The sequence below is a fragment of the Raphanus sativus genome, unplaced genomic scaffold (genome assembly GCF_000801105.2).
Source record: "Raphanus sativus cultivar WK10039 unplaced genomic scaffold, ASM80110v3 Scaffold3666, whole genome shotgun sequence".
Classification (NCBI taxonomy): domain Eukaryota; kingdom Viridiplantae; phylum Streptophyta; class Magnoliopsida; order Brassicales; family Brassicaceae; genus Raphanus; species Raphanus sativus.
In genome coordinates, this window is record NW_026618970.1 from 1 (window position 1) to 10231 (window position 10231).

Sequence of the window (10231 nt, forward strand, 5' to 3'; positions counted from 1 at the left end):
AACACCGGGCATTTGGTCTAGTGGTATGATTCTCGCTTTGGGTGCGAGAGGTCCCGAGTTCGATTCTCGGAATGCCCCATTAACTTTTTGCAACGGAAATGTTTAAAATGCCAGCTAACATTTCATCAATAATGAATTATATACAATCAATTTTACTATCAATCCTTGAAAGTCAACTTATAGAACTAGATTTAAAAGGATGCTAATGGAACTAAATCAACAACGGGCATTTGGTCTAGTAGTATGATTCTCGCTTTGGGTGCGAGAGGTCCCGATTCTCGGAATGCCCCATTGACTTTTTGCAACGGAAATGTTTAAAATGCCAGCTAACATTTCATCAATAATGAATTATAGACAATCAAATTTTACTATCAATCCTTGAAAGTCAAATTATAGAACTAGATCTAAAAGTATGCTAATGGAACTAAATCAACACCGGGCATTTGGTCTAGTGGTATGATTCTCGCTTTGGGTGCGAGAGGTCCCGAGTTCGATTCTCGGAATGCCCCATTGACTTTTTGTAACACAAATGTTCTAAAGGCCTGCATAAAATTGTTTAGAATATAATCTCGATTTAATCCTAGATGTTTTTATAGTTATTGTCCTACAACTGCAGAGAATATGTTCCTCTTTCATTTCAGCAAGAGAGAAAGAAAACTTAAACAAGTTAAGTTTCATCATTGAGCACATAATACAAAGAAAAGGAATAGCATACCGCTGCATCACGTCCAATTTCAATACGTCTTTTAACCAGAACACTTCATACGGTGAAGGCCATCACAATTTCTGAGCTGCCAGATTCATCAAGCTTGAGCTGCAAAAACAGCACAAGAATCGTGATTAAGCATCAAACATCAGGGAAAATAAAGAAAATGGATGGCATAAACATCAGTGAAGCAGATAATGAAAAGACTGGAAATACTAAACTTCAAAATTCCAAACTCATTTAGTATGAAATCCTCTAGAATGAAGAGTGAAATATTTTCCTTTCTCAGCAAAAGATTGTAAGCATTAAACATCAGGGCATTTGGTCTAGTGGTATGATTCTCGCTTTGGGTGCGAGAGGTCCCGAGTTCGATTCTCGGAATGCCCCATTGACATTTTTAGTAAATGTGATGTATATGTATGACCAAATAAAAATATTTTTTTCTGCTTCATTGCAAGCCATACATTTCAAATGCAGTTCCAGGTACAGAAATTATAAATAGGGATCCAGAACTAGCTCTTAGATAGTGTATAGCCTGAAAAAGCTAGAGTGTGAAATCCAGCGGTTTTCAGTATAGCAATAAAGTCAAGTCAAATGTTTAAGACACACAAGAACATATAGCATATTCAAAAAAATTAACAGGAAATTCTTTTATCCTCTTTCGAGTGTTTTCTCATGGAAGAGGCTTGAACAACTTAACTGGAGTATTTCCATACAGAGTGCAATACTAACCAGAAATCCATTTTTCTGTGGCAATGCAAATGACCATTCCATTTTAAATTCAAGTGAAGAGATCTCATCATGTTAGACTAGAATATTTATTTAGTATAGTAAAAGTCAACTATGGGAACTAGACCAAAGTATGACCAAATCTTACACGTTTTAACTAAATTGCTTAACAACATGTCATCTGTCTAGTGGTATGATTCTCCCTTAGGGTGTACGAGTTCAATTCTTCTAAAATAATTTCATAGTGGGGAATGAAACAAGAGGTCTTATGCTTAGGGCCGACCCTTATTATATGTAGTCTAGGAATATTGGATGCAAGAGGTCTTATGCTCAGGGCCGACCCTTATTAACAAATTAAAAAGTTTTACAAAGTAAAGAGCCTTTTGAATGCTCAATCCCCATGTATTAAGTGTAGGCTCTAGTAGCCAAAACAGCCTTATATGATAATGATACATCATAATGTTCTCCTGTAAGGCCATAGTCTAAACCTAGGAAGCAATTTGCAAGCAACCATTAAATGGATAAGGCAAGTACTGTACCAGGGATCTCGCTTTTTCATGTAAGTTTCTCCAGACTCCACGTAATCATCCAACATTTCAGGTGGAAATTCGTCGAACAGGTGGTGGGCATATCTCACGGCGTAGCGTATCATCCCCCCCAAAGCAAGGACGGATCCGACAAAAACGTTCACTTTTTTTCGAATGTTCGACGAGACGAGTGTGAATCTTTTGTCCCCATCAGCGAAATTAACGATGACGAGCGTGAGGAAACACAAAAAGATAATAAACTTGTTTAGGGGTTTCACAAGATCCGGTTTATGCACGCACAACTAGAATTGCTAAATCCGGTTTCACCGATCTAAATCAAACCAGAACTAAACCAATAACATTCGGTTTCTACATTTCATAAGCCGAATTAACCGAATTGGAAACTCCTACGCGGCATAACCAGTTTTTCAAGGTTATATGTGCTCATGATTGTCCAAGTAAAAGCTACAATATGATTGTCAAGTTCAAGATGACAGACAAAAATTAACATTACCAAGTGACAATATGATTTGTGTCACTGTTTAATAATCTCCTATTTTAGGTCAACCACTAATAAAATATATAATATATGGTGTTTGGTGGTCAAACTCAAATAGAAGGAACAATGGACAAGGGTTGGTGTGGTGGGTTAGACGAATGTTGCATAACCAACCAAATCTAGTGTTTATGGTTTAAGCCTAACTATACCATAGAGAAGCCACATACATACTTCTGCAACAACCACCACCACTCTACAATGAGAGGGTTCACCTAACTCGACCCGACCCTTGAGCTAAGTAACATATATATAGGAAGAGATTGGATGAAGTTCTGTAGTAGTCTCTGAAATTGTATCCCAATAAAAAGCAACATGTCTTGCAAAGGAGAGGTTGTGTTGCGTGCGGAGGAAGTATTGTTTCTCCTACCTTCAACCCTTTTCAATGAGATCTTTCTTGATTACACCGGTCCATTTCCACAGGTTTTTATTCTGTTATAACATTAGATGACTTATACAATTATTATGAATGTTAAGCATGTCTAGTTAATCTAATCTTTGTTACGTAATCGACTAGAGCTATAGAGGATGTAGCTACCATGATAGGAAGCCAAGGATGTGGCACGCCTTGAACCACTATGGTTCCATAAAGAAGCCAAGTAGTGATGATGCCAGCAAAGGACGAGTTAAGCCACGTGGCACTGGAGTGTTTCTTCCTGCCAAACCGATGAGTATCATCTCAGAAGAGAAGAGACCCAAGAAGAAGACATGTCCCATCATCTCCTCTCATTCCAGACAAGTCTTTCTTCCTAAAGAATGGGCTTATTAGCTAGTAATTAGCATTTATTTACCTTGTGTATATCGTATACTGCTATAAAACATTAAACACAAAAATAAGTTCTAATTTTCCATCTCTAGAGTTTGGGATCTATAACACCACTCCAATTAACAATACAAGTCCAGCTTCAATTCATAAACATGAACATATATATCTTCCAAAGCAATATAATAAAGACAATGTACCACTAAGGGAATTGATCTAGGAATATCCTATTCAGAGAAAAGTCAACTAAGAGAATTGAAAAACTATTGTCATCTTCAACCTAATAGCTAAAGTGCTTAACAACAGGGCATTTGGTCTAGTGGTATGATTCTCGCTTTGGGTGCGAGAGGTCCCGAGTTCGATTCTCGGAATGCCCCTGTAACATTTTTTTCTCTATAATTTTTCCAAAGTTCAAACCAAACTGAAAAAGCTTCCAATATTTTGGTTTTATTGCAGATCATACAAATCCAAAAGCAGTCCCAGTGAAAGAATTATAAACCAGGTTATGCTTTTCAAACGGAGCAGCATATCCATTACTAGTACTAACACAAGTGCAACTAATCATTTCAGTTGGAAGAGATCTCATTGATTTAGATCTAACTAAGACAAAAGTATTTGTTTAGTAAAAGTCAACTTAGGGAATATTTCAAAGTATGACCAAATTTTCAACATTTTAACTTAATAATTGCTAAACAATTGAAGACCTATATATATATATCTCCCTTTCATTTCAGCAAGTGAATATCATAACAAAACCCTCAAAAATATTATCATTAACTATTAACGCAGTGGAAAAGAAAACCATACCGAAGAGCATCTCGTTTTGTAGGCTGCCTACTTAACACAACGAATGAGCTGCTGAAACAGAAACAGATATATTTTTTTCAGAAAAAGAATTGTGATCAAGCATTCCAACATAAAAAAAAAGCATCAAAGAGGGAATGCAAAAGGAAGGCATCAACTGAATAACATGAGAAATAGAGCATTTAGAACGAGTCTAGTGAGACCTGTTTGATAGATTCTTCCAAGAACCATGGATGAAGAATCAAAGCCATCCACAAACAAACTGTCAAGGGAAAACAAGATCAAACCTAAACCATGCTATAACAGGCGAGGATGTCTCAAGTAAAATGAATGGTGGTCCTGGTGTTAACCTACTAGGCAATAAGTAAACGTAAGTGAATGTGTCACTGAAACAGAACAAATCTAGTCCAGAGACAAAAAAGTTGCAATCGCTACGAGTAATAAAAATTATTACAAGGTTCATAAGACAAGTTTGCTTTCAAATTTTTGTTCAGGGATACAAAATTTATTTATTTAGCAGAAATTTTACAATAGAAAATGAGCCTTTGAAGATGAATCTGAGATGTCCTCCAAATCAATGACTGAGGGTGAACCAGAAGAACCAGCCAACTGCTCTCTGGATCACAATTATGCACAAATGAAGCCTAGACAAAGTTACAAAATAATTATATAAAAAATTCAAGAATACAGACTGACCTAGATCATAACGAGATGAAAAACCCCTCCACTTATCTCCTCATAAATAGAAGATTCATGGAAAATTGTCAATGAGATGTCTCGTCTGGACATGAACTAAGAGCGTCCACATATACGTAAGTAAGTAGCCTAGTTCTGCATTCACTGGTACATAATCAGTTTCATGGAGTGTTATGACCTTTCTTGTTTGGTCTTCTACTAGAAGAAGACCACATTAAGGCATACAAGTATGTTTCTCTACCATTTTAGGGTACTTAAACTTAGGGCACTGCTCGATGAAAGCAGGTGGTCTTTTATAAGTCACAGATGCAGCTCTGATCAAAATCCCGGCAGTTAGACCCCATATCGTATAATCTTTATCTCCGGTTCGATAATCAAAGTAGTGGATCAAATACTTTTCTCCCATCCACTCTCTCTCTTCGGATCTTCTGTTCTCATCCTGGACAAGAAACAAAAAAAGTTTCAAGCAATGATGCTTCAGAAGGAAAAAAGATTTAAGTAACGAGAGGATAACCTTGAGGAACATTTCCAAAGGTGCATCAAACACAGCTTCCACTTCCGCAGGATTTGGTTTTGGATTGAATGTGTTTTTGTCCTTCAAGATTCCTATCACAGGTATTACTCTGAGGAGATGCTGTAAGACAAGGACACGCACGTAAGAAAAATATCAATACGCATCTATCACTTTAAAATAGAAAAAAATGAAGATTAACAAACAGCAAAGAACATTATTATCCTTAGAGCCAACAACAACAAAAAGGTATGATTATGAGCGTATTAACACAGCTACTACTGAATAACATTCAGGATAAAGAAAAAACTAGATAGTTTGTAACATCCACGTCACTGGCAAAATCCCATACTCTGATCTAACTAAAAACATTGTATCATTCAGCATCTGTTCTTTATACCTTGGACAGAAATGGTTCGAGAGAAGTGACAACATCAACAAGAGAAGGGTCTAAACCAATCTCTTCCTCGGCCTCTCTGGTAGCAGTCATCCCATCATCTTTATCACCCTCCTCTGCTTTACCACCCGGCAGTGAAACTTCTCCTGCAACAACAGAATTAAAAAAAAAAAACATAACCAGTAAGTTGATAGCAACCACCTCATTTATTAGAGATCACTCTGTATTCTTAAAATCAAGAACAAACCCGAGTGAGTAGACAATCTGGAAGACCTCTTAGTGAGGATGACGCGAAGATCGCCCTCGTCTCCTTCGAAGATACAGATCAGCACAGCCGCTCGCTTCGGTTTGAACCTCTCAGGATCTTTCGGAACCGGAGTCATGGATTCCTGAAACCCAACCTGAGAAACCACCTTCCCTGCGCTCTCCTGATCCGCCTGCGTCTCCTCATCATCGTTTTCGAACGATGAAGAAGGCGGTGGCTTGTACATGCGCAGTTGCTGGGCCAAGGCGGCGAGTCGAGAAGACCCACCGAAAGAGGATGATGCAGTCAACGCAGGCTCCATGAAACTGCAGAGGAGGGTTGTGCGTGCAAGTAAAGGAAGCCTGCGATGGAGTAAAAACATCAAAAAGAAAAGAATCCGATTTCAGAAAAAATTGGATTCTGTGTGTGGCGAAATCTAATGAGAAGAAAGATTAGATCCGAACAATCAGTTAAAAAGTTTGGAAAAAAGTTCGACACGTACTCGTGTGAGAACACGTGTTTCTTCTTGTCTTGTTCTTTCTTTTTGGCTCGTGGGAACCGGGGAAGCTTCAGAAAAAGGCAGAAGCTTTGTTTGCTTGCTGTCAGAAATTGAGAAATGGGCCCCACCCGGTTAGATACTGTTCGATATTGTAGAAACCGGTTGAATCGGTTATCTAAAAATAACTATCGGTTCGGATATTTTATAATCCAAATTTACTCAAATAACCCTTATTATTTTTGTTTTCTCTTACATAATCCCTTTGTCTTTATGGCGATAACCAGCCAATGCTACAGCGCCACGTGTGTCGTGACGGTCATTATACATATTGAATAGAAGAAAAAACTTATTTTTTTCTACTTTCTCCTGATTGCAATTTGCTCTTCTCAAACTTTTCCGAGAGAATTCGATCTTAGGTTTTTGTTTTTCTCCTTTTGATTTGAGCGTCGATGGCATCGAACCCTCACAGAGGCGGTGCGGGTGGTTCTCTTTACGGAGGTGCCGCTCCATACAGATCCAGGTATGATGGTTATATTATCAGTTCCCTCTTTTTCGAAATTGATTTTTATTTTCATCCTTGTAATTATCTGGATAGATAGATAGATAGATAGATAGATAGATAGAGGGGTATTGATGGTTCGTGTGTTTGTTTGGTTACAGAGATGGGCTTAGCACTAGAAGTGCTACAGGTTCAGAGGAAATCCAGCTTAGGATTGATCCCATGCACTCTGACCTAGATGATGAGATCACTGGTCTCCATGGCCAAGTCAGGCAATTGAAAAATGTAAGAACCCCCAGAAGAATTGTATTTAATTATGAAGGCTTATGTCTATCTTTGAACATTACGTTGATCGGAAAGATCGCAAAAGTTGTCTTTCTTTTCATCTTTCTTTCTTATTGTTACGGCTAGTTGATGAGGGACATTGTGACGGTCTGTGTGCTCTGTCATTGCAAAAGACTCTTTGTCTCTATGTCCGGAACAAACTTTTTGTTGCTTGTTTTAAAATCTAATAAAGGCTCGGTAAATTAGCTAGTGTTTTTGGATCCAGGGTACTGCATTTGTTTATTCATTAGTGAATCTATGTTTACTTAGCTGATTTACCAGTTAATTCATCTTATTCGATCTTTATTTTGATGCAGATTGCTCAAGAAATTGGGTCAGAAGCTAAGTTTCAGAGGGACTTCTTAGATGAACTGGTATGTTGTTGTTGATGTCACTGAAGCTCTTTGATTCAAATGTATATACTTAATTTGCTTACTCACCCCAGTTAATATAGGTTTTTTAATTATTATAGAATCTACAGCTACATCCCCAATGTAGGAGGGTATATGAATTCTAGTGTAGCTTACAAAGCAATGAGTCTTGGTAAATGCACAGTTTTAGAGTATGTACAGACTCGAACTCAAGGTCTAGTCTAGTGGGTAGGAGTAGGTGTATCTTCAATCTCGGCTAGTTATGTGAATGCATCATGAAATATGGTTTCAGTTGTTGTTGAGTACCGGTCTCCTTATGAATAATAGAACAGGGGGTGTTGAATATAGAACATAGATTTGGTTGTGTGAGACTTTGCAGAGAGACGCATTCAGTGATTTTTTAAATAAAGATACTCTCTAAGGATGCCAAATTCTTTAATAGTGTTTTTTTGTCTTTGTTTGGGGTGGCAGCAAGTGACATTGATGAGAGCGCAAGCAGGGGTGAAGAACAACATAAGGAAACTGAACTTGAGCATCATACGTAGTGGGAACAACCACATCATGCACGTGGTTCTTTTCGCGCTCCTCTGCTTCTTTATCCTCTACATGTGGTCCAAAATGTTCAAAAGATGAGAGACGACGACTCCTGAAACATACTTTGATGAAATGTTGGAAAGTTGTAGAAATCTCTTTTTTAGTTTGTGGTTGGTTCATCTCGTACGTTCCCTGTTATGTAGAGTTTGTGCTTATTTTGAACAATTACATAGAAGCAAGAAAAGATTATATCATATTACTTACCACATAAGATGCTTTCTGTATTTCATTTTTTTTATTTTTGTTAAACCGGTTTGAATTTGGTCATGAGCGTCCGGTCTAACATTCCTAGAGAGAGAGTCGCAGCGAGTTGATGAGACAATTGTTGGGCTTAAGTATTCACTTCGTAACACGTGGCATATTCTGATTTGGTGCGTTGGCTAAGATCACGGTGGTAGCCACTGCACAGGATAAACTCTCTACACTACTGTATGTGTAAAAGATTGGGGGAAGGAAGAAGATAAGAAAATAAAAAAAAAATTCAATGGCTTCTTCCTTATCCATCTCCATTGGAGCTTCGGCTTCGTCGCGTTTACGTCATCCTTCTTCATCGAACGGGAAGATTAGCGTCCCTTCCGCCACGCTTTCTCTCGGCACTGGTTCGAGACGGGGAGCGTTTTCTCTCAGCTGTTCAAAATCCCCATCAGCTTCTTCTCAGCTGCTCCATTGCTCCTTTCTCTCTTCATCTCTCTCCCTCGCATCTTCGTTTTCTGGTTAGTTTTGTTCGTAAAGCATCTTCCTTTAGCTGGGTACTGTTGTAAATGGTCATCATTTTTTATTTTTTTCTGGTACATGTCTTCTCTGTGTTTGTTGGATTATCAATTTATCATTATTGGCTCTCCGGTTAGGGTTTGGTTTCTAGGTTTAAGGAATTATTGAATCCGATTCTGGGTTTACGGAAAGCTAGTAACTTTATCGCTATACTTGCTTGAACTCATTGAGATCCAATGAAGCAACCTGGTTACACGTTTTGCGCACACAAAACCTTTTCTATACCAGACCAGTAATGATGTTCATGTTTTGTTTCGCTGTCTTTTTTCAGGTTTGTCCATTGCATTTGATCTCAGCAGTGGAACCAGTGGTCTGAGTAGCCAGAAGCGCAGAGGGCTTGTGGTGAGAGCTGGAAAAGCTGCTCTGTGTCAAACGAAGAGGAGCAGGTCAAGAAAGTCTCTTGCTAGGACTCATGGTTTCCGTTTGAGGATGAGAACCACCAGTGGTAGAGCCACCATCAAGCGCCGACGTGCCAAGGGACGTTGGAATCTATGCCCTAAGTCCAACCCTAGCAGCGGCAAACGTGCTTGAATGTCCTTTCTCTCCTCTCACCCTATCTGTAATCTTGTTTGATATGCTTTTTTTTCTTTTTTCTTGTGTGTTTCCGGCAGAAGATACAATGAGAAAACACAAGTCGATGAGCTCTTTCCTGCTTTTTAACTCTTTATGTATCATTACATTGCGCTTTAGTAATTGCTTCGCTAAATTTTGAACCTAATCGAAAGTTTGAACTTCAAAGCCAAAACCATTAAAGATCATATGGTAGAAGCTAGCTTCCTATTTCAACTCCATGCTGTTACAGTAACATCATGTCATATGTACAAAAGTTTTCAGATACTTTTGTTATGCATATGGACAATATGTGACAAGATTACCACTTTGTTATCTCTTTCATCTCTCAAGTGCTTGCTCTAGGCGACAACGGACGATCCATTAACCACTATAACTGGAGAGCTGATGGCCTTCAATTATTTACCAACATGAACACTATTTATAGTGGTGTGGCATCGGTAGGGAGATGCTAGTAGTAGGATCATGTTATGACGCTACTCAATCTCCCATAGCATTCATATATAATTAGTATATTCAAATCACATGACGAGCCTCCGAAAACTTTGCAAACCGCCAAATGCTTTTAAAATGTCATAAACTTTATCATCTGTCTCCCTTTTCTTTTTGGAAAAGAAAACGTTATCATCTTTGAGGACCGTATAATTATATTTCTGTATAGAACCTACTC

General features: G+C 38.3%; 4 protein-coding genes, 1 long non-coding RNA gene and 4 other non-coding genes across 12 annotated transcripts; 7 read left to right on the forward strand and 2 right to left on the reverse strand.

Annotated features, from left to right (window-relative positions):
* The first annotated feature begins 6 nt into the window (after nucleotides 1-6).
* On the forward strand, nucleotides 7-78 carry TRNAP-UGG (transfer RNA proline (anticodon UGG)). Its single transcript has one exon. It is a non-coding gene; the product is annotated as a tRNA-Pro (tRNA).
* Nucleotides 79-421: 343 nt separating this feature from the next.
* LOC108823094 (uncharacterized) lies at nucleotides 422-3196 on the reverse strand. The gene is made up of 3 exons (XR_008942120.1): nucleotides 3057-3196; nucleotides 1975-2950; nucleotides 422-814 (listed from the first exon to the last, which is right to left on the reverse strand). It is a non-coding gene; the product is annotated as an uncharacterized LOC108823094 (long non-coding RNA).
* TRNAP-UGG (transfer RNA proline (anticodon UGG)) lies at nucleotides 438-509 on the forward strand. The gene has a single exon. It is a non-coding gene; the product is annotated as a tRNA-Pro (tRNA).
* Nucleotides 1022-1093, forward strand: TRNAP-UGG (transfer RNA proline (anticodon UGG)). The gene has a single exon. It is a non-coding gene; the product is annotated as a tRNA-Pro (tRNA).
* On the forward strand, nucleotides 2810-3352 carry LOC108823092 (uncharacterized). The gene is made up of 2 exons (XM_057001475.1): nucleotides 2810-2941; nucleotides 3036-3352. The coding sequence occupies exons 1-2, from the start codon at nucleotides 2834-2836 to the stop codon at nucleotides 3285-3287; spliced, it is 360 nt and encodes a 119-aa protein (XP_056857455.1). The 5' UTR covers nucleotides 2810-2833; the 3' UTR covers nucleotides 3288-3352.
* A 234-nt stretch (nucleotides 3353-3586) lies between these two features.
* Nucleotides 3587-3658, forward strand: TRNAP-UGG (transfer RNA proline (anticodon UGG)). The gene has a single exon. It is a non-coding gene; the product is annotated as a tRNA-Pro (tRNA).
* Nucleotides 3659-4488: 830 nt separating this feature from the next.
* On the reverse strand, nucleotides 4489-6575 carry LOC108823090 (nudix hydrolase 15, mitochondrial). 4 transcript variants are annotated; one of them, XM_057001474.1, is made up of 6 exons: nucleotides 6436-6575; nucleotides 5937-6295; nucleotides 5693-5835; nucleotides 5296-5415; nucleotides 4782-5220; nucleotides 4489-4701 (listed from the first exon to the last, which is right to left on the reverse strand). In XM_057001474.1, the coding sequence occupies exons 2-5, from the start codon at nucleotides 6253-6255 to the stop codon at nucleotides 4996-4998; spliced, it is 807 nt and encodes a 268-aa protein (XP_056857454.1). In that variant the 5' UTR covers nucleotides 6256-6295; nucleotides 6436-6575; the 3' UTR covers nucleotides 4489-4701; nucleotides 4782-4995. The 4 variants fall into 4 exon arrangements, with proteins under 4 accessions (XP_056857454.1, XP_056857452.1, XP_056857453.1 ...); XM_057001472.1 differs by lacking the exon at nucleotides 6436-6575 and having other exon boundaries at nucleotides 4782-4916; nucleotides 5023-5220; nucleotides 5937-6389; XM_057001473.1 differs by lacking the exon at nucleotides 6436-6575 and having other exon boundaries at nucleotides 4782-4925; nucleotides 5023-5220; nucleotides 5937-6389.
* Nucleotides 6576-6790: 215 nt separating this feature from the next.
* On the forward strand, nucleotides 6791-8431 carry LOC108818662 (bet1-like protein At4g14600). The gene is made up of 4 exons (XM_018591579.2): nucleotides 6791-6952; nucleotides 7093-7216; nucleotides 7573-7629; nucleotides 8098-8431. The coding sequence occupies exons 1-4, from the start codon at nucleotides 6882-6884 to the stop codon at nucleotides 8257-8259; spliced, it is 414 nt and encodes a 137-aa protein (XP_018447081.1). The 5' UTR covers nucleotides 6791-6881; the 3' UTR covers nucleotides 8260-8431.
* Nucleotides 8432-8663: 232 nt separating this feature from the next.
* On the forward strand, nucleotides 8664-9709 carry LOC108818660 (50S ribosomal protein L34, chloroplastic-like). Its single transcript, XM_057001476.1, has 2 exons — nucleotides 8664-8933; nucleotides 9263-9709. Exons 1-2 carry the CDS (start codon nucleotides 8705-8707, stop codon nucleotides 9520-9522), a joined length of 489 nt encoding a protein of 162 aa, XP_056857456.1. The 5' UTR covers nucleotides 8664-8704; the 3' UTR covers nucleotides 9523-9709.
* Nucleotides 9710-10231: the final 522 nt, after the last annotated feature.

Bases quoted from the DNA above. Each gene is read 5' to 3' on its own strand.
- LOC108818660 (XM_057001476.1), top strand. From the start codon at position 8,705: ATGGCTTCTTCCTTATCCATCTCCATTGGAGCTTCGGCTTCGTCGCGT. The intron at 8,934-9,262 runs GTTAGTTTTGTT...GTCTTTTTTCAG, and splicing joins CCTCGCATCTTCGTTTTCTG to GTTTGTCCATTGCATTTGAT.
- LOC108818662 (XM_018591579.2), top strand. From the start codon at position 6,882: ATGGCATCGAACCCTCACAGAGGCGGTGCGGGTGGTTCTCTTTACGGA. The intron at 6,953-7,092 runs GTATGATGGTTA...GTTTGGTTACAG, and splicing joins GCCGCTCCATACAGATCCAG to AGATGGGCTTAGCACTAGAA. The intron at 7,217-7,572 runs GTAAGAACCCCC...ATTTTGATGCAG, and splicing joins AAGTCAGGCAATTGAAAAAT to ATTGCTCAAGAAATTGGGTC.
- LOC108823092 (XM_057001475.1), top strand. From the start codon at position 2,834: ATGTCTTGCAAAGGAGAGGTTGTGTTGCGTGCGGAGGAAGTATTGTTT. The intron at 2,942-3,035 runs GTTTTTATTCTG...GTAATCGACTAG, and splicing joins ACACCGGTCCATTTCCACAG to AGCTATAGAGGATGTAGCTA.
- LOC108823090 (XM_057001471.1), bottom strand. From the start codon at position 6,315: ATGTTTTTACTCCATCGCAGGCTTCCTTTACTTGCACGCACAACCCTC. The intron at 5,416-5,692 runs GTATAAAGAACA...CTTGTCTTACAG, and splicing joins TCGAACCATTTCTGTCCAAG to CATCTCCTCAGAGTAATACC. The intron at 5,221-5,295 runs GTTATCCTCTCG...TTTCTTGTCCAG, and splicing joins CTTTGGAAATGTTCCTCAAG to GATGAGAACAGAAGATCCGA.